This window comes from Prionailurus bengalensis, chromosome B1 (genome assembly GCF_016509475.1).
Source record: "Prionailurus bengalensis isolate Pbe53 chromosome B1, Fcat_Pben_1.1_paternal_pri, whole genome shotgun sequence".
Lineage (NCBI taxonomy): Eukaryota > Metazoa > Chordata > Mammalia > Carnivora > Felidae > Prionailurus > Prionailurus bengalensis.
The window spans coordinates 155,871,355-155,893,658 of NC_057344.1; the positions used below are offsets into that span (position 1 = coordinate 155,871,355).

At 34.4% G+C, this 22,304-nt stretch overlaps 1 protein-coding gene across 23 annotated transcripts in view; it reads right to left on the reverse strand.

Annotated features, from left to right (window-relative positions):
* Positions 1–22,304, reverse strand: part of ADGRL3 (adhesion G protein-coupled receptor L3) — an 827,855-nt gene that overhangs the window by 61,460 nt on the left and 744,091 nt on the right. For all 23 annotated transcript variants that reach the window (XM_043572585.1, XM_043572597.1, XM_043572586.1 and 20 more), the window contains 2 exons: positions 21,137–21,203; positions 18,984–19,075 (listed from right to left, as the gene is read on the reverse strand). In XM_043572585.1, the coding sequence (XP_043428520.1) occupies positions 18,984–19,075; positions 21,137–21,203 (159 nt within the window). The remainder of the gene's footprint in view (positions 1–18,983; positions 19,076–21,136; positions 21,204–22,304) is intronic.

Sequence of the window (22,304 nt, forward strand, 5' to 3'; positions counted from 1 at the left end):
CAAAAATATGCAAATTTACAAAATTTTAATTTACAAAAGTACCATATAAATATTTGCTATTATAATTACTGCTGTATACTGACCTTCTGACTTCAAAAATGGGGTCAAGGGAAAAATACAAACACAGTGCTACATTAGGTTTCCTTTTAAGTGTTCTGGAAATTCATATATTAAGTAGAAATCCAAAGGGGAAAAGGGAGTCACTGACTCTTTTTGAAATGATCCTTGGTTTTACCTTTAAAAAGCCTCAGTTTATACAATGTTTCATTGAAAATTTTCTTTGGGCATAGTAAATGCTGTGAATTTTTACATTCTCATTTGAAATGGGGTATATCTGGATTCCTAATGAACATTAAAGTCAAATCCCAGAGTTCTCTGAATTAGATGAGAAAGCTAAATTTAATTCATAAACATGGTGTATCCTCAGTGTCGAAAAGTGCACTGAGGAACCACAATGTCCATTAAATGAAATCATTTGAATATATAGAATAAAAGACATAAAATCACATGTGAAATGTTCATAAAAACTCATTAAGAGATATCTGTTCTAAAATAGGGCTTCATGGGGCGCCTGGGTGGCTCAGTCGGTTGAGCGTCCGACTTCGCTCAGGTCACGATCTCACAGTCCGTGAGTTTGAGCCCCGCATCAGGCTCTGTGCTGACAGCTCAGAGCCTGGAGCCTGCTTCAGATTCTGTGTCTCCCTCTCTCTCTGGCCCTCCCCCCATTCATGCTCTGTCTCTCTCTGTCTCAAAAATAAATAAATGTTAAAAAAAAATTTTAAATAGGGCTTCACTAATATTTTGATGACTTTTTTGAAAATTTTAAATCATGAACAGGAAAAGATGAGATAAATGCTATCTATATAAAGAGAAATTTGTGTTTCTTTTTGATATGTTTTATCTTGTAATCAGTGAAAAATGTGGCTTTAGTCCATAATATCTCAATATCCATAAAGTAATAACTACAAGTTGAAATATCTTCTTTATTGATACTTGTAATTAAAACCACAATGTTTACTGTTCATTGTCTGAGGGCCAGTGTTTTTTAGACTCCCACAGAGTTTTAGAATTTTCTCTTTCTTCAGAACATGTGATTACTGGGCTGGTAAAATTTGGTCACTGCAATACAAGGAGATGAAGTTCTTTAAAGAATATACTACATACTTTCAGGATTTCTTTTTTTCAACTTAGAAGATGCACAAACTTTTAAGTTAAGTAAAATAACTCAGGGAATTAATAACTTTTTTTGTATTCATGCCAAATGTGTTTTGACAAGTTGAATTGCTATTATACTCTTTCTCATGCCATATGGTATCATCACCTCTTGTTGCAACAACTTGTGATAGAAACATTCATCATACCCCTTCTGTGAATAAACACCTTATTATAAACTGCTTGTAAGAACAACTAAAACATAAAAAAAAGCACAACCGAGTATTTAAAACATGTCTGTACTTACTAAAGATTCCAATAAATGGAACCAAGGGAGGCACTGAAATACAACAGAAAGCAGACAAGTTTTATTTAATTGTGGACAAGTAAGGTAACCTTCATAAGCTTTAGTTTACTCACCACCACAATGAGTAAAATAATCTTGCTAGGATCTTTTCAGGGTTAAATGGAACCAAGGAAAGAATAGCCTATGGCTCTTAGGTTATCAGCTGGTATAAGCTATTGAAAAGCACTCTGAATTCTTGAATTTTTCATTCATAGGAACAGTGAAGGTCTGTTGGTAAAGAATTTGAAGAAGTTGCCCCCACACAGATAGGGCATAAGAACTAATTCCTTGGAGAGTGAGTAGGCCTAATTAATGATCCAAGATTTCTACCACATCCTACTTTTAATAAGATGTTGTTATTTACAATTAAATTTGTTACTGGGAATCTAATCTTGAAATTATGTCAATGAAGAAAAAAATTAAGCAATATAATAAGTAAATCCAATTTTGTAGATATATAAAAAGCTCCAAATAGCAAAGTTAACAAATTCTAACTCAATCACATTTCAGGCCAAAGGGCAGCCTCAATAAAGTACTAAGAATCAATATTAATCAGAAGGTATTCTCTGATGATAATGAAATCAAATTAGAAGTCAATTACTAATAAAATATGCATACATACACATGAGCAATTATCTATCTGTTGCTACTTCCAAAAATTCTTCAAGCCCCCCAAAACATTTTACAAATAAATTCTATCTAATATTCAAGTAATAAATAATTCTTTTCTTGCATAGGTTAGGCCTAAAAAGAAAAGAAGAAAAACTTTATGAGACTACTATAACTTAGCAAGTAAGGCAAGTTTAAGAGAATAAAAAACAAATTATAACAACGTTTTACTTAAGAACTTTACATAAAAATCCTAAATAAGCTATTAAATAGCAACATCTAATGGTACATAAACATCATGATCAATTACGATTTATCTCAGAAGGGTAAGGAATACATTAAAAGAATTTAAAAGCTAATTCTGGAAAATACGTGGAAGACTAATAAAAGTCTATGAGTAGCTAAGGCAATTCTGAAAGACACAATCAAAATGGGAAGTCTGACTAGAACAGATATTAAGCAAGTTCTGGTAATAACCTGGTGCTAGTAGAGGAACAAAATGTACTCCATGGAACAGAAGAGAGAGCACAGAAACAAAGCTTTGATACAGGATAGTGTGGCAGCACAAATCTGATGGGAAAAGATGGATTATTTAGCAAATGATGTTGGAAATTTGGCTCCCTAGAGAAAGAATTCCAAATGTCCTCCAAAGACTACAAAGGCACACACTGTAGAGGGAAAAGGTAACTGTTTAAAAGTATGTATCTCTTTGTAACAAGGAGAAATTAATAAAGACAGGACCCACTGCGCAGAGACATAACAATGGCAAAAGCATTCAAATTGTGTATCAGCAAGTGAAAGAAAAAGTGTACAGGAAAGATAATAGGAAAAATAGGAAAACATTAAAACTTGTTATAACAAAAACAAAAACAAAAACAAAAAAACAGAGGGGCGCCTGGGTGGCTCAGTTGGGTCAGCATTCAACTTCAGCTCAGGTCATGATCTCTCGGTTCATGAGTTTGAGCCCCAGCTCAGAGCCTGGAACCTGCTTAGGATTCCATGTCTCCCTCGCTCTGTGCCCCTCCCCCACACAGGCTTTGTCTCTCTCTCTCTCTCTCTGTCTCTGTCTCTCAAAAATAAATAATAAAAACATTAAAAAATAGAAAATTTAGCAGGAACAAATGGGCCTAAATATTTTACTAATAGGGTTCCTCTGAGTATTACTAAAGATGTTACATATGTGCTGTTTCATTATATTGTACTAATGAAAGTTACTGAATGGAAGATCTGGCAATTTTAGGAACCTTTGTGCAGCTAATTGAATAGAATGTGGCAAATCAAAGAAGGCAGAAAAATGCCATTTTTGACGTATATCTTGGTAGAAGTAATATATTACTATCCAATGATGTCAATACTTTTGCTGATAACTTATTACCTTCTATGCTCAAGGCTTGTTTTTTTTTTTTTTGATCTCATAATTAAGCAGTTTTAAATTACAACCTTAAACTATCAATCTTCAGTTCTGGAACTGAGAGGACTTTTCTATTAGCACATTGAAGGATCTGATTGAAAATATTAACGTCCACAGAAAACATTCCAGAGTATTCTAAAATGCAAGCTCAAATAGCACATTTATAAAAGTTCCAGAGACTTTGATGACAGACCTTATTTAAAATACATAATTGTATGTAGTTGAAAAATCCAACAATTGGGACTCAGTCAAGAGAAAATTAGATTAGGAAATTTTCAAGTGCAGACTGAGAAGCTCAAGACACAACATCCTACAATACTGTCTGCACATTTTAATTACACATTCAATGATTTAATACATAATCCTTTATTTAAAGTAACTACAATTTATATGCTTTCACCACTTTTTAAAATGAGGTAAAGAAAAAAAATTATCATTTTAAAACACGGTAACACTCCTGTAAGAAAGCACTCCTGGAAATAGGAAAATGAGAAAAGTTGAAGTCTGAAAGAGTTGTTATTATCTTATTCCCTTATTGTTGTTTTTACTTAAATGAGAGGTACACCCCTGCAATTAGGGGAAACTGAAATGCACTCAGACTATGTTGGTAAGAATTTCAGTCCATCTGTGTAGTCTACAAACCCTTGTGATGATTAATTTGCCAATCAGTGATCATTTATTTATTTTCTTTAATCATAGAGCATTTTTGTCTCCTTTTATAATTTGGAATATATTTAAGTAGTTTGAGCTGTGATTCTTAAGACTTATGTACCTATTTTCTAGAATTTGGGGAGAATATGTATTTATCTAAAGGCAGAGTGTAAGCAGCATTGGCACCCATCCAGGGACTTTTCTATCACCAATTGATACTGGATAGGGACTCTATTGCTCAAGATGGTAACTGCCTGCAAAAAGATAGTAAGTAATGAATTTGGACAACAAAAAATGGTTACAGGCTTATTACTTCCATTTATTTTGGGGGGGAGGGGTATATCTGTTAATCCAATCCAACTTTCCACCATTTCCCTTCCTCTCCCCACATTCCATCCTGTCCTTTGGAACTCACAGTCAAATATCAACCAATCCCCCTCTATACTAAACTTCATCTCTAGGTGTTTCTATAACCTTCATGCTTTAAGTGAAATTGTCCCCTGAGGACAGCACTTTCCCCGAAGACCACACAAACTCAAATATTTGTTCTCTCACAACCTTTTGGCAATAGAAGTGCCATGGCAAGACCATGATTTCTCCTCCAAACTCCCAGCTCCTTTGAGGTTTTTACCATCAGATGTTTATTACCACTTCAGACCTCCCATTTTTCCTACTCTTCACTTTTTTGCTTTAAATCACTCCCTTTGTGTTCATACTTTCCTCCATGGCTAACCTTGATCCTATGACTTCTTACTTTCTTACCTCCTCTTTCACCTTTAATGATTCTAAGAAACCCCAACTTTGGATAGGCAGGCATTGTTGGGGGGAAAAAATAAAAACACAACCAAAAAAAAAAAAACCAGGAAGAAACAAAACAAAAAACACACAACCATGATTACTTAAGACATGCTAAATTCATGACAACACAACAGTGACACTTAACAATGGCTGACATGCCAACTATTCTTTCCTAGCATATATGTTTTTCTACTCTCCATCTTCCTTCAGTGTCAAACTTTCTTGTCATTCTAAGCTCTCAGTTGAATATTGTCACCTATTTGCTTGAAAAAAAAAATGAAAGCAATCTGACATTTGCAAACACACTGGTGCACTGTGCAGACCTCACAATCTCTTGTAGAGCTCCTGAATCTATCCTCTAGCTGCTGCACGCTCAGCTGCTAAAGGCTTACCCCTGTGACCTATGGATGACTGTCCTTGGGCATGAGAGCTATTATGACACAGAGTCAGAAGTACCTGGGAGTTTACATTCCATTCACACCACACAGGGAGCCTGTGGTCAATTACTAACAGGTGTGAAATTATACAATACCAGCTCCTTTGCCTCAAGGTTGGAAAGTTGCAAAGTATAATTTACACTCCAGTGCTCCCTTTGGCATCTGGGTCAGCCTGAGACTTCACCCAAAATGACAACCTTGCGCGCTTCTCCCTCTTACCTACGCTGCTTCCCCTTACTTTCTTACTGATTTCTTCTGAAAGCACTTCCTAAATAAATTGTTTGACTGAATCCTTGATTCAGAGTCTGCTTCTGGGAGAACTCTACCTAGAATACTGACAGAATGTTCCCATCTTCCAACACTAATCAATCAACTGTCTTCAACAGCACCCCCACACACTATCTTTTCTCCTATTATAATGAAAGAAGTGCCTTTGTTCTTATAAAGCCAACATATCTGCTCATCCAGATGCTTCTAAAGAACTGTGCTTCTAGAGTGATTGTGCTCTCTCCTGCTTCATCAATGTCTTCTTCTCTATTGGCTCATTCTCACCAGGAAACATACTCTAATATTCTTTACTTTGAAGAAACAAAAATACCTTCTTCCTAGATCTCAGACACTCTCAGACTCTCAAAGAATCTTAAGCGTTATCTTTTACTGAAAAATTTATCAAGTAATCCATACTTGCTCACTTCTAATTTTCTTAAAAGCTACTCTCTTTAGGCATCTTTCCCCACAAAATTCCACAGTGCCCCCGTCATTGACAGAACCATTGTTAATTTTTTCCATATTATCATATCTGCCCACTCAGAAATATTCTATGGTTGACTACTTCCTTCTATTCTTGGGCTTCCATGACATAATGTTATTACATTTACCTTGTTGACTATACTTTCTGAATCACCTTTCCCAGAACAACATTCTTCTTAGGTGGTTTTATTCAGTAATTCACCCTAAATAACAGTAACTCTGAAATCTCTATTTCTAATCCTGACAAGACTGCTGTGCCATTAAAAATCCTGATAATTGCATTTTCCTTGCATGATTTTACGGTCCATAACTTAAAATACTAATAGAATCACAGGTTTTTAAAGATGGGGCCCTTAGTGATCATGTAATCCAATCACTAGATTTAAAGTTTCATAAGCACATACTCAATATAAAATGATGCTTACTGAAAAGAAAATCATCTCTTTTGAAATTAAACGCAATTTATTTATAGATGTGCAATGTGATCTAACAAGGAATACACAGTAATGGTTAAGGAAATGGACCCTCAGGTCTGACAATCTGTTGAAATCCTAGTTCTGGCACTAACTAGCTACGAGATCCAAAGGTGAGTTAATTACCCTCTTAGAAACTTAGAAGGTTTATTGCAAAGTTTAAATTTACACATGAGAAGGACTTAGAATTGTGCCTAGCACACAGTAAAAACTTCAACAAGTTAACTAATTGTCTTATTCTTTTGCACAAAATTTCAAATAGAAACAACACATAAAATCTCAAAGTGCTATCTGATCAAGTACAGCAATTACAGTTGATTTAGGGGCAGAACCAGGGAGTAGTGGAATCTATGACTAAATTTTTACTTACAGTATGTGACTGAAAATACACCATAGTATTTAACTTAACATTGCCTACAATATTTTACTTTAAATATCTTCAGGAAGCATTTGAAATGGGTTGATTTGGACTTGGAAGCTAACAGTCTTTCAGCCCAATATTACTTATTCAAAGTTTCCCACAACACATTTTCAAAATCAGTAAATTTTGTTAAATTTTCAGACAAATTTATATATAGTCACCGAACTAAATAAAAATTACAATTTAAAATAATTTGTGTCATTTTAAAGAAAGCTCTGTTAGGAAAAAAAGTATTTCCAGTTAGTTCTGATTACAGTAACCAAAACAAACTTTTAAAAGCCCAAAAATTATTGTACAAGTGAGATTTCTTGTGTACTTCATTCAGCGTTTGGAAGTACTCATATCTTCTACATAATACTTCAAAGAACTATCCCTTAAATAACGACTGGGTAAAAATTGGCTTTTGTATTGAAAAACAATGATCTGCTTGGAAGTAATCAAAAGTGATTCAAATGCTTTCATTTACATTTGGAATCTACAATTCCAAATTTATTCATTCCTTATATAATTGTTTATAAGCTGAAACTACATTAAAATAATATATTAAAAGTAAATGAAATCATGTTTGTGAGTTTTACCCATAGTACATACGAGTTCATTTTACAAAATAGAATTAAACAAAATATCAGGTGCCTGAATGGTTCAGTCAGTGAAGTGTCTGACTCTGGATTTTGGCTCAGGGCATGATCTCACGTCGTGAGTTAGAGCCCAGCATCAGGCTCTGTGCTGACTGTGCAAAGCCTGCTTGGGATTCTCTCTCTCTCCCTCTCTCTGTCATTCCCCTGCTTGTGTACTCTCTCTCTCAAAATAAAGAACTTAAAAAAAAATTAAACAAGATATTGCTAAATATTTTTAACCTTTATTCAAATGTTTAAAATTCAAGGAAAATAAAGAGCAATTATATTTTTAAATGAACAAAAAATATAAACATAGAGGAGGTTAAAAGTTTTTTATCCCCAGAGGTGCCTGGGTGGCTCAGTCTGACTTTGGCTCAGGTCATGATCTCGCATTTCATGAGTTCAAGCCCTGCATTGGACTCCACACTGACAGAGCGGAGCCTGCTTGCTTTTCTCTCTCTCTCTCTGCCTCTCCCCTTCTCTGCTCCTCCTCAATTTGAGTGCACTCTCTGTCTCTTAAAACAAATAAACTTAAGAAAAAATTATCCCCCAATTGTAACTAGATTCTTACATTAATTTTTAAATGATATATATAAAACAATTTAAAACACTATTTGGAGACAGATGAATTTTACAGTAATTAAATGTTCTCATTTTCAGAAGATTTGATTAAATTTTCATTATGTAGCTTATACACACAGTAGCATATTAATAGAAAATTAGACTTGGTTTTTGGAAACTTTTTCAGAAGTTAGAAATATAGGATGACTCAGAAAAATGACATTCTTAGGCTGTTCTATCACTAATATGTTTATGGACATAATGTAGGGCAAGCCATTTTCAAGGAAAATTTTGCATGAGTACTATAATATTCACCATACTAACTTCAAAAAATCAAGATTGCTGTGGTATAACAAAAAAATAAATATTTGGTCTTTGTTCCTGGGGCAGACTTTCTCAAACCCGTGAAATCTCTTGAGTGATAACAGTGTCTTTTGTATGCTAATGAATGATGGAGGTGGGCAGAGAGAATAGGAAAGAGTGGAGGTGAGCAGAAGGGACAGGTCTGGAGAAAAAGCCGTGATTAGAGGCTTGGAACTTTCAGCTCCACTCCTACCTACAACTCCACCCCTAGTAAAGGGTGGGGGCCCAGAAATTGAGTTCTATCATTATTGGCCAATGATTTGATCAATCACATCTTTGTAATGAAACCTCCACTAAAACCCCTAACAGATGCTGCAGTTCAAGGAGCTTCTGGGTTGGTGAACACTTTGGAAGGGCTGGAGGGTAGACTCCAGAGAAGCCACTCAAGTTTTACACTGCTGCCAACTCAGTCCCTCACCCTTATGCGTCTTTTTTTTTTTTTTAATGTTTATTTCTTTACGTTAGAGAGAGAGAGAACACAACCAGGGGAGGGAGAGAGAAAGAAGGAGACACAGAATATTAAGTTTATAACAAGTATATATATTAATATTCATGTTAATATATAAATAGGGAAGTAGAGGATTAAAATAATCTTAGAATAATATTATAGTTTTCAATGTTATACAACTTTCTTCCCAGGTAGACGAATACTTCTAGACATAATGGATACTTACTACGTATGAGTCATGATAGTTTACTACATTACTTTAAAGGAAAACATCTGCTGGCCAGTAAGTTAACAGAACTCAGTCATAATTTTATCATATAAAGGAAGAACTGTTTTGTCTATACTCCTTCTTATATAAGACGAACCTTCACTGTACACATAGATCCCATCCCCCTGCCTACTCAAATGTAAAAACCACACAATTCTCCCCTCTTGCCAATATCAACTACTTGTCCATTCTTACCAGATTAAAAGGAAGAGGCTGTAATCTCTATCATGCTGAAAATTAACCAATGGATAAAACACAAACAAAACTCCCTTGATCTTACATTTTCCCTCAGCTACTACATATCTTGGCTCTTATTTACAGAAAAAGATCTGAAAAGAGTTGTGTTTACATGTCATTTTTAACTCCTCTCTTCCTTTTCTCCCCTCAATCCACTCTAATAAGGCATTGTCAATCACTTTGCTAAAACAGCTTTTGTCAAATGCACAGGGATCTCCAGGTGGTCCAGTGATAATGGTTAAGTTCCCACCTTAACTGAAAGGCTTGATTCACCTAGCTTCCAGAATCTCTAGTCCTCTTCCCCTCTCACTGGATGCTTTTTCTAAATCTATTTTGTAGGCTCGGAATTTCTAATATGTCTAAAAGTTAGTGACACGGGGTTATTTATAGTCATTGGTGTTCTTATTTTATTTTACCCAATATCCCTTTATTTTATCCAGTATCATATAGATTTAAAAAAAAAATCCACCTTGACCAATTTTCCTAAGATTGCAGCCAGTACACACACTTCTAGGTCTGAGGAGTGGCCACAGGGAAGCTGTTTGTGGGAAGGATAGATGGAGCTTAGGTCCTGACTAACATCAATGAGCTACTGAACTGACTCTGGAACCATCTAGTTCTGGATTGTTTGGGCCCATAAATCATCAGTGTCATAATTTAGACCACAATATGGGTCAGCATTTGATACTTACGGCAGGAGCTATCCTAACAGAAACATACATTCTAGTGACTAGTGAGAGAAACCAGTGTGACTAGAATATCACTATCTTATTACATCATCACATACCACTTTTATATATATAGAATATTATATGATTTGAAAAAAAATTATATTAATGATATCAAATTATTATTTATATTAAATATTATATTAAATGATTTGAAAAAAAAGTATATATATATACCACATACTTATCACATACCACTTTTACTATTTTACTGCTTTTTTTTTCAAATCATTTCACTCTGCTTAATTTTTAAAGGAGATGTATTGCTGTGACAAACAAAAAAGGATTATTTGGCATTATGGAAAATAATAAATATACAGAAAGTGAAATCAATACTAAACACAATTGGGGGGCCTGGGTGGCTCAGTCGGTTGAGCATCCGACTTCGGCTCAGGTCATGATCTCACGGTTTGTGAGTTCGAGCCCCATGTCAGGCTCTGTGCTGACAGCTCGGAGCCTGGAGCCTGCTTCAGATTCTGTGTCTCCTTCTCTCTCTGCCCCTTCCCCACTTGTGCTCTGTCTCTCTCTGTCTCTCAAAACCAAACAAATGTAAATGTTTTAAATAAAATAAACACAATAAAATATAAAACCACTACATGCAAACATAAAATAAAACAGACCTACACAGTGATGAATCCAAACTGAAATCTCCAGGGTTCATTGTCATTGCTCCAACGACCTACTCCACATCGACACTGAGATGTTCAGTCTTTCAAAGTTATGTTGTTGAAAAAACCTCTCTTGACTGACACCTCATGTATTTTTCCTACAGTTTTCCACATCATAGTAATAACAACTCACCCTCCAGTACCCCAAGCAACAAACTTTGAAGTCACGATCCACTCCTTTCTCTTATAGACTATATAAAATAAATTCACAAATTGTTTGTCTTCAAAATAAATCCAAAATTTTAGTACTTCTGATTTATTAAATAAATTAATTAAAAATTAAAAAATAGAAATCAAATAAAAGTTCCTATATAAAAACTAAATAAAATCTGTGAATAAGATGGAATACTAATGTTATTTACTTATAATTTTCACTCAGACTTCTTCCACTCTTATGAAAATTTGCACTTAACTATTTTTGGGGAAAATGAATCTTACTGACTTCAGAAATGTTGGTTTCATAAAAAAAATTCCATTTCCCAAGCTCTTCCAAATTCTGACTGCACACCTCACGTAGGATACAAAGGAAATCTCAGTCTAAGTCACATATAAAAAACAAAAAAAACTGCTAATTTTTATGCTTTTTACTATAAAGAAGAACTATTTTTCCCTTAGGTAGGCAGCCTTTCAGGCTTTCTCATCCTTAGACTGTAACTGACTCTCCTAAATTTGATATAAATTTTATGTGATTATTTTAGGGAAAAGTGAAACTATTATTTGATCTTAAGTATAATGCAGAACAGTTCCAGTGTGCCTACGACAGTCATGCTTCAAACTATTTTCCTCAAATGTCAGCTCTCCCAGTGTATAAAACAGTGATGCATAAACCACCTGGCTTCTAGAAAGATCATATGGGGATTTAAATACACTTTAATGAAAAAAAAAAAAACTTAAGAAAAAAAAGAGAGAGAGAAACACTTTTACATTTCAGAAAACTTTAAAATGCATGATTCAACGAGACTGGCAACAACACTTGCAGAATGCACACCTTTGTGAATCTGTGGCTGAAATTCATTTTCCAGATAAGTAATTGTGAAATGCTTTTACTGTGGAAATTAACTACTCAGTAAAAGACTAACGGCTACTTACTACCTTAACTTGTTGGAAACAAATCTAGTGGTGTTATGTCAATACACAGAACTGTACACAGTGTTTTTTAGACTGTTGCTCTTCAGAAACACCTGGATCATTTATGATAATGTTGTGATGCATTTCCAGGGATCTTGAACCACAGACCAAGGAAGTGGAGGAAGACTGGGAAAAATGTAATAACAGATAGATGATATACCTTTCAGAATTTTCTTGAACATTATTGTATCTTATTATAATCAATAAAATAAATCAATGACTATTTCTACTCTTTCTAGAATGAGAGTGCTTATGGGATATATGGGAATGAGCAGGTTTACCTGATTAAAAAAAAAAAAAAGATTTGGTGAAACACATCTTTACTATAGTGTGCTGACCCAATAATCTTTTTATAAGAGAGGTGACAGTTTTTAAAAACCACATCTCTAAATATTTAAAATTCTTAGAAATTGGTAAAAATTTTCATTGGAATTTAGCAGCATCCATGGTGAAAGGTAAACTATGAATAAAATCAATTGCTTGGAGATACAAGCTATTTTTTTAAGTCTTCATGGACTATATGGACTATACTGACCTTCCTTCTAAAAAACTTAATATTTCAACATTTTTATATCACTAGCTAATATTTAGAGAAAAATGAGAAAGTACTAAAAACATTTTCATAAAAACTCATCTGGAAACTTTGAAATGGATCAATATTTTTACTAAACACAACTCAGAACTAGACTTACTACCCTCATAAAGGTTCGAACTCTTTTTAGGATATTGCTCTGACCACAGTATAAAGATGATACCTGCTGTTTGAAAAGGCGGCTGGCTCTCTCTCCTTTCTCCCACATACCCTCTCTCTTCTAGCTACATGTACATATATAGCCATCTTAATGTATTAACATAAGGAGAAAACTTAAAGCCTTAAAATATTCTGGTGATATTGTTGCATTTTTCAAGATTAAGTCAATTTGCTCTTCTGTCTTCTATTTACAGAACCCTACACCCTAACACCATAAAGTAATAATGTAATACTAGTAATAATGTAATAATGTAACATACTACATTCAAGCTGAATGTAATTCTGAGTTAACTGTTTCCAGCAACATCTAGAAACATAGTCCTCAAAGTGAAAGTTACCTTTAAGGAACAGAATAAGTAATTACTGACACTGGTGAGGTATAACTTTTTAAAAATTATTATTCAGCCCTTAAGTTATTTAGAGCCTTCTTAGATTTCTTTATGTATGGCAGGTGTCCAAACTCACTGAGCATACTTTTTTCCTTCAGGACTAACTATAAAATTTGCTATTTAATAGTTAAATGAACATTTTACTCCTATAGCCAATTCTTTCATAATAGAATAAGTTTGGGTTTTTTTTTTAAAGCCATCCTTAACAACATTCTTAATGATACCCCATGGTAAACAAATTCTAGGCAGTCAAATTCTAACAGGATTTTGATATGAAGTTGAGCAGATTTCACCATGGAAAACACAAAGAGCCAAAGGAAGCAGTGTATTTCTACATTATAGTTAAAAATAATCATACCATTATGTATGGGCACAAATTATGTGATGTATGCATTATATATATAATTATATTTAATTATCTCAAAGCTCTACAAAGTAGATACAATTATGCCCAATTCAGAGGAGAGCCATGATGAAACTTACAAGGTAATATAACCATTACAAGACTGAATAGAAAATCAAACCCAAGTGTGTCTGACACTGAAGTCATCGCTCCCCTCTATTATTGTCTTCCTTTAGCAATTAGAGCACAGGGAAGAAGGAAGAAAAGTGAAAGTATTTCTTTAAACCATGTGACAATATGTTTGCCAACCCACCACTCCTGCTAAACCTAAGGTAAGAGGAGAGACCAGAAATCAGAAAACATGACTAAGCCAAAACTGGAAGTCTTGATGCCAAATTCTATATATGGGAAAGGGCAAAGGGACAAACACAAGAAAGGGAAGCTTAAGTTGACTCCTTGTCCCTCCATACAGGCATTGATTTTCTTTCTTAGGCCTAAAAGCCTCTACTATGACTTCTTAGTCTTTAAAGTACCTGTGATGTTATTAAACCAATAACAGAAGAAATAGTTGATGACCATGTAAACAATACATTTTTATTTTGAAGGTAATTGTCAAGAGTGCTATAAATGCTCCTCAAGAAGTAAAGTTTTAGGGGGCACCTGGGTGGCTCAGTCGGTTAAGTGTTCAACTCTTGATATCAGCTGGGGTCATGATCTCACAGTTCCTGAGATGGAGCCCATGTTGGACTCTGTGAGGATGACCGTGCGGAGCCTGCTTGGGATTCTCTCTCCCCTTCTCTCTCTCCACCACCCCCCCCCCCCAGTGCTTGTGCACTCATGCACATGCTCTCTCTCTTTCAAAAAAAATAAATAAACATTTTTAAAAATAAAAAAAAATAGTTTTACACATCATTATACTTCAGCAACAGTGGAGGTTGACTTTGTGCTGGTAATAATTCAATAATTATTTTATTCATATTTACACATATGTATGTATTTAAAATTAGATTTTTGCTATGATTACTATAAGCTGCAATTTCAGCTGTCAGAAACTCAACCAGAAACTTATAAAGACTGGAATTACTTTTTTTTTCAAATGATTACCTATTTTGATGAAAAAGAGACAAAAGACAAGTAAGCAAACAGTAAATAGAAATGTAGTTTTAAATTTTAATTACTTATTTAGAAATCTGAGAATTGGCATACCTCAGTTCCTCAGTAATCCTGTTACCTATAGTAATTCACTCTATCATTTTTTACAGAGTATAACATTAATATAGTAATGAGCCAGCCAAATGAATTCTCTAAACTAACACAAAAATGTGCTTATTTTACTGACGATGAAATAAATTTTGATTTAAAATACAATTAAATTATTTTTAAAAAAATTAAATTAATTAAGGTAAATTGGAAGTCAGCCAGGCATAGTGTTAGGGAAAAGAAAGTGTTAGGGAAGGGAAACAGCAGAGTTAAAACCTGAAGCAAAAGAGAGTACATCCAGAGTGTCAGAGGGGCAAATGGCTTAACAAGAGGCCAGGGACACCTTGGTTGCTCAGACAGTTAAGCATCAGACTCTTGATTTTGGCTCAGGTCATGATCTCACCGTTTGTGAGATCAAGGCCCTCATCAGGCTCTGCACTGATAGTTCAGGGTCTGCTTGTGGTTCAGTCCCTCTCTCTCTGCCCCTCTCCTGCTCACTTTTTCTCTCTCAAAAATAAATGCATAAATATTTACAAACAAAACAAAACAAGAGGTTAAAGAAAGAAAGAAGCGACTAGACCAGGAAGGTTTTGTAGGGTGGGGTAGGGAGTCTGGACTTTTGTGTGAGAGTAACAGGAAGCCACTGAAGAGTTTTACCCAAGGGAGTTGCATAGTGGGATTTGCTTTTAAAGAGATTGCTTTAGCTGAAGGTGGCAGCAAGAATCAATACAAGGAAAGATATTACAAGACCACTGCAGTGGTTCTGCAGAAGTTGATGGTGGCTTTTAAAAAATGGTGGCAGGGGTGCCCAGGTGGCTCAGTTAGTTAAGTGGCTCAAGTCACGATCTCATATGAGTTGGAGGCCAGCCTTGGGCTTTCAGTTGAGAGCTCAGAGCCTGGAGCCTGCTTTCAATTCTGAGTCTCTGTCTCTCTCTGCTCCTCCCTTGCTCATGCTTTGTCTCTCTCTGTATCTCTCTCTCTCTCTCTCTCTCTCTCTCTCTCTCAGAAATAAATTAAAAATAACTAACTAACTAACTAAATGGTGGCAGTGAATACGGGGAGAAGCAAACACATTTTAGATAAAGGAGAGATCTATGTGTGAAAGAACATGCATAATGAAGGCAGTAAATATTTGATAATTGAATGAATGGTTTTAGAAAGATGTTGACTTTCGAAAGGTCTTATATGTTGGCTTTTTGTCCTCAATAAAGTGAACAATCTTAATCAAGTGGCTCATCTTAATCATTTTACAAAAATACAAAAAAACCCAAGAAAACATTATTAAATTTTATACCCTGTCTTATATACTGAAAAAAAGATTATCCAGATAAATTTATAAATTTATAAAATTTATTTACAAATAAATACTCTCATATCACCTGTAATATTTAAAAATACATTATTATACAGATCCTTGTGAATTTTTCAAAATAAAAAGGATGACAGGCTTTGTGCTTTCCCTAGTGATCAAAATCATTATTACCTTTTTAAAATTCTTCTTTCCTTACCAATTATGCCCTGTTGATTTCTTTACAAGTACTTCTTAAATAGTTAATATATTTTAAACAAAATGAAATGTCCTTCAGATTCTGGGAAGTTTAAGGAATATTTTCTTGAGATTGCTTTCTTATTTTCCCTCTCCCACACGCCCCTGTGTCCTGCAAATGGCCTTCTTTCCTACTTCATAGAGGAGAGTGGGCAGAAATTCCTCAGTTTACTGCCCTGCCCTGCTTCTCCACCATATCTACATCATATATATTACTTATTTCATCCAGTCTCAGTGGAAAAGAACACCCTTTCTTCTCTTACCTAGGTAGAAAAGCGTCCTTCATGTAATCTAATAGAGTAGAATTGGTTGACCACTATTCTGGATCTCATTCTCTACAATTCCTCAAGTCTCAGCTATAACAATGATTCCCTTTCTTATGTTTCTAACCACTCTATTACTGTTCGCCATCAGCACGTCCATACCCTGTTTTTCCATCTCAAAACTATCCCTTCTAATAACTACTTAATTTCTCTTCTTGCCTTATTGACTCTTTAGAAAAAATCATCGAAGGCTTGTATATATATTCCTCTGCTCATTTGATGGTTGGCTATGTTTCATTATTATACCCTTTTTGTCTTATTTTTATTTTTACAATAGGTTATTTATTTATTTATTTATTTATTTATTTATTTATAAGTAAGCTCTGCGTCCAATGTGGGACTTGAAGTCACAACCTTGAGATCAAGAGTCACATGTCTACTGACTGAGCCAGCCAGGTGCCCCATTATTGTGCTCATTTTAAAAGGACAGGAAGGCTTCACAAGGTTAGATAAATTTTCCAAAGGCTATAAACTATAAAGCAGCTTGGACAGAACTTAAATCAAGATATTCTCATTTAAGGCTTTACTTTGCTTTGTAATATAAAGTTTAATGCCATCAATGTCATTCATGTAATTATTGCCATTTGTGTGTTTGTTTTTTTAAGCAATAACATCATAAAGACTTGACCCATATCACCTGAAGAAATATATATGAATAATTACAGAACAAATTGGTCTTTTAAAATATGTGACTATAATAAGCACAAGACCTTTTTTTGCTGATTTTTTTATGTTGTAAAAGCTGTTACATAGATACCAAAGTATTCACTTTTGATAGTACTTTAAAAACAACATAAATGGTAATAAAGTATTACTTGCAGTTTGCTTTATACCATAAAATAAAAGAGACAAAGAAGTTATCATTTACACTAAAGTAATAAAATATGATATGGCAAAGAAAACTTATTTTATAAGCCTATTTATTTATTTACTTACTTACTTACTTATCTAAATTCAATTTCATCAGGAACAGACAGTCCAAGGAACGAATACTACAGTTTAGAAGGGCAGTCTAATTGTACATAATTCAAGAAAGTAATGACTATTATCACAACTAAGTAACATTACGAACTACAAAAGTCTACTACTCATTGTAGATAATTCTTATTTTGCTCCATTATATCATTTCTCTAATCTCTTAGCTATCCTTTTCAGTAAATTTAAACAGATGGTTCCTTCAACAAAATTAACCACTTAGTGTCAATACACTTTTGTCACTGAAGTCTTTAATGTATTGCTTTATTCTATAACATTCATTAAAGGCCTACTATGGGCAAGAAACTGTGTCAGGCACTAAATGTAGATGAAAAATGGGTGACATAGCTGCTATCTGAGGTAGTTCGAGGAGAATGTTCAAAAGTCACAGGTGACCTCATGAAACGTCTGAAAGTACATTCATTTAAATAAAAACATTTAGCCAGGTTAATAATAGCACAGGCAAATTATATACAATTACAATTTAATATATAACATATATTAATGACTAATGTACATCTCCCCATTACAATCTCTCTCAAGTGTCCCAGCCTCTGAAGGGACAACATAAAATTTTGGTTATACTGAGAAACTATTTTTCTTTTCAGAAAATGTAAATTAGCTTCTTTTGTATATATATAAAAAAGTACTACTAGTGTGGAAAGGAATGTGAATATTTTCATATCTCTGCATGGCAAGGGCTTTCTGAGCATAGAGAAATAGAATTTGGATTAAAGGACAAACCTTGGAAGTTAAAAGATGGCTGAGTAGATAGAGAGACTTCTGGAGTGCTTTACCTCCCAAGAGGGAAGCGTTAGCATTTCCAAGGGGTTAAAGCCTGGAGCTATATATTTATATACCATAGGACTTTCCATGGGGAGTTGGGTTTTCTCTTCCTCTCTCAGGAGAGGGGGGCCAGCTTCATAACAGCTCCTCTACAATTGCCCAGATTAATAATCTTGGGATTCTTCTCCTCTGGTGTAAAATCTCCCTTGTGCTGCTCACAGGGTCACCATTCTACTCTTCACATTGCTCTGAAGGGGGAGATGGGGTGTTGGTAACTGATGTGGTTACTGCTCCAAGAAATAACAGTCTATCCAGATACAGAAACTTTGTATTGGCTCAGGAAAAAAATAATAAATGTACATCTTAAGAGCTTCTCATGTTGAAAATCAGAGTTTTGGGGAAAAGTTTTTTTGAAGACAAAGCTTCATTATACTTATTTTCAGGCAGATCAGGTCATCTCAGTAGTCAATAAATGATCTTATTCAGCAAAGACAACACATCGATCCTCATCATTGTCACAAGATTTCAATAGAATTAAAAGTAGGGATAATTTAGAGTACCAAACTTAGGATGGCTAAAGAAAACAAAAAGAAAAATCACTTACTTGATATTATCAAGGCAGCCCGATTCAGGTTTCAGAATGGCAGTATGATGAAACATTTTATATAAAGCGATCCCAAGGAAGATTACATTAAGCTGTAATGTAAAAGGTACTGTTATGTAGCATAACTGGAATAAAAAAAAAAAAAAGTAAGTCTATTCTCCATAACAGATGAGTTGTTCTGGGAAATTAGCTCTCACTATACTTATAAAGGAATTGGATCATAGGTGATTGCCTAGTATTTTAGCAAAGGCAAGAAGCCACTTTAGGGAGTTGGGATACCAATGAGTTACAAAGCACCATTATGCCAAAATACATACAAATAAAAAATCAGCAGCAGTTGGAATGATGCTGTGGAAATTGTAAAACAACTCAAAGCCAGGTATATGTTGAAAAAAATGGGCATCTGGGTGGCTCAGTTGGTTAAGGTTCCAACTCTTGATTTCTGATCAGGTCACGATTTCTTGGTTGGTGAGTTCAAGCTCCATGTAAGGCTCTATGCTGACAGCATGGAGCCTGCTTGGGATTCCTCTCTCTCCCTTTGTCTCTGCCCCTATCCTGTTTGTGCATGTGCACGTGCTCTGTCTTCTCTCTGTCTCTGTCTCTCTCAAAATAAATAAACATTAAAAAAAATAAAAAACCAAAAAAAAATATTCCAGGTGTGTTACTATTTCTGCCCTCTGAACGTGGCCCCAAATTTACTGTTTGGGGATATATTTTGTGAACACAGCCCCAAATTTACTATTTGGGAATATATTTTGAAATGTTACATTCCAAAAACATAAATACTAAAATCAATAATATATTTTTGAAGAGCTAGATCAAAAGGATTATAAAATGGTGGTAAATTCTAATGCTACAACAAACTAGGATTAAAGTCCAGAAAACACTCAATGATACTGTTATATCACTAGAATCACCAGAGAGAGGATAGAACTTAAAGCAAAACAAAACAAAAAGTTCCAGTGTAAATTCTACATATTACATATATACAAACTATAGAAAATATATTGAACTGCCCTTTGTGACCTGGTTTGTTTTAATATGTTCCAAAATTTAGGATTGGTGGGGTCCAGGAAAATCCAATTATAAGCCCTATTGAAGTTCTCTTAATAATACAATTCTACAATCCTTTATCAAATCCAAAAAGTCTGAAAAGTGAGAGTATTAAACAATTAATTGAGTGGCCAAAAAGCCTAACCTTAACTAAATCTATTTGGTGGGAAAACTGAACTTGTACTGACATAGGGTTCTTCTATCTTTATTCCATTTCCTTTTACTTTCCCATTTTTTTTTTCTGCTGAATTATTACTGTTTGGTTTTAGAGTCCTGCCTCGTCCCTACTGTTGATATTCATTGATGTGTTTGCTTTGGGCAACTGTTTATTCTCTACTAGGAATTCTATCTAATATGCAGTACATGTACCATATGTCTTTCTGACGTTTGAAAACTTTCTGAATTCTAAAATATGCCTGCTTCAAAGGATTTCAGATAATGAATTGGAGATCTATATCTTATTCAGAATCAAGAGGCCATTTTATTTGGAGAATGACTTTGTATTATAAAATGATGGGTATATAAATAATGCCAAAAATAGAAACTAAATTACAATAAATAATTCATATTTGAAATCAAGATATTATGCACCTAAAAATACAAAAAGAAGTATGATTCCGAACACTTGCGTAACTTATTTGTGCCATTCTTAAGTGAAATCCTTTTGAATTTTAAAGTTTTTAAGATTTATATAAAAAACAAAACTGGAAGGAAGAGTAAAGTATATTGCCACATTTCCAATTTCTGATTTCATTCATAGTTCAAATTATGTAAATGAAAGACAGGAAATATATTGTTGTGAAACTTGAAGTCATTGCTGTTCAAAATCCTACAAAGCCAAATAGATTATGTTGGATTGGGCTCCTAAGGAACTATGGTACTGCATAAAGATTTGCAAAGGCATGTTTTCTACTCCAACAGTGTTGATTACATGTTTTACAATATAAAAGTAGACTCTAATGAGTGTCTAATTGCTTGAGTCATATAGGGTCAAAAAGTAGATGCTTTTCCCAAATTCACCTACGTAAATTAAAGATGGCCAGATCATAGAAATTTTATTTTTTGACCTGGGAGACACATAGTTAGTGAGGAGTTCTTACCATAATTATCAAGGTCGCTGGTCCTATAAAGCTCCAAATGAAGTAGGTGTCAAGTCGGAGCCAACATCTGCAATGAAACACAAGGGAGAGAAGGGATTAAGGACTGGGTATGGGACATACATCAAAAGTGAGAGAGTGACAGAGAAGAATGTGAACTGCAAAGCATCCCACTGGGAGACAGGAAATATTACATTGCTTGTTCATTTAAATGCTGAATTATGTGCCCAATTTCTGACAGCACTATTGATGGAGTAAGATAATTACCCCTGGAGGAAGCAGGGGAAAAATGGCACTAGGCCTATTTGCTAAGTCCTTTTGTGTCTGTCATAGGACCCTTAAAAAAAAAAAAAGAAAAGAAAAGAAAGAGAGAAAAAGCCATACACATAGCCATTAAATCGAGTAGCTTTAAGCTATCCTTTTCTCTCCAATTATGGTGCTACATAACCTGTCTATCAGCTGTCAGGCAAAGTGACATTTTCCTGTCAAGAAGATCTGAGGAAATTCAGTACAAAGAAGAAATAAATTTGGTATCAGAAGATTGAAGTTTAATTAGGTTGGGCAGCCAACCTTTGAGAGTTCTTGAGTCTGAAAAAGTGCATTGTTACTGCCAATGCTTCTGGGGTTGCAAATGATCCTTAGCATCCCGTGAAGTTGATTCATGACCCAAAAGTAAATTATTAATCACTTAATTTCAGTCACATTTAATACTCCCCCAATTCTTAAAGCCTCTGGGAAATTACATTTTCATTCTTCAGGATGACAGGAAGACAAAATGGAAGTGACTAGTTATGAGAAAGATTAATGTAAATTTTGAACAAATTACATTTGATGTTAAAAATCATATCTTGAATTATTTGCCATTTTGCTATATTTGAAGAATAATCAAAAAAGAAAACACCTCCAGTGGAAAATATTCAAGAGTGGTTTGCTAAGTAGTCTAAAACTGCAAGTCCAAAGTAGATAAATATCTGATTATTACGAAAATGTTACTTAAATCTCAGTAATAATGGACTACCAGAGAAGGTATGAAGAAAGGAACTTATCAATGTCCATCGGTAGAGGAATGGATCAATCAAATGTTTTCTATTCATATGAGGAAATGTTATAAAACAGGTAAAAGGGAGGAGGTGGATTTTTATATGTCAACAAGAGAGATCATAACAACAAA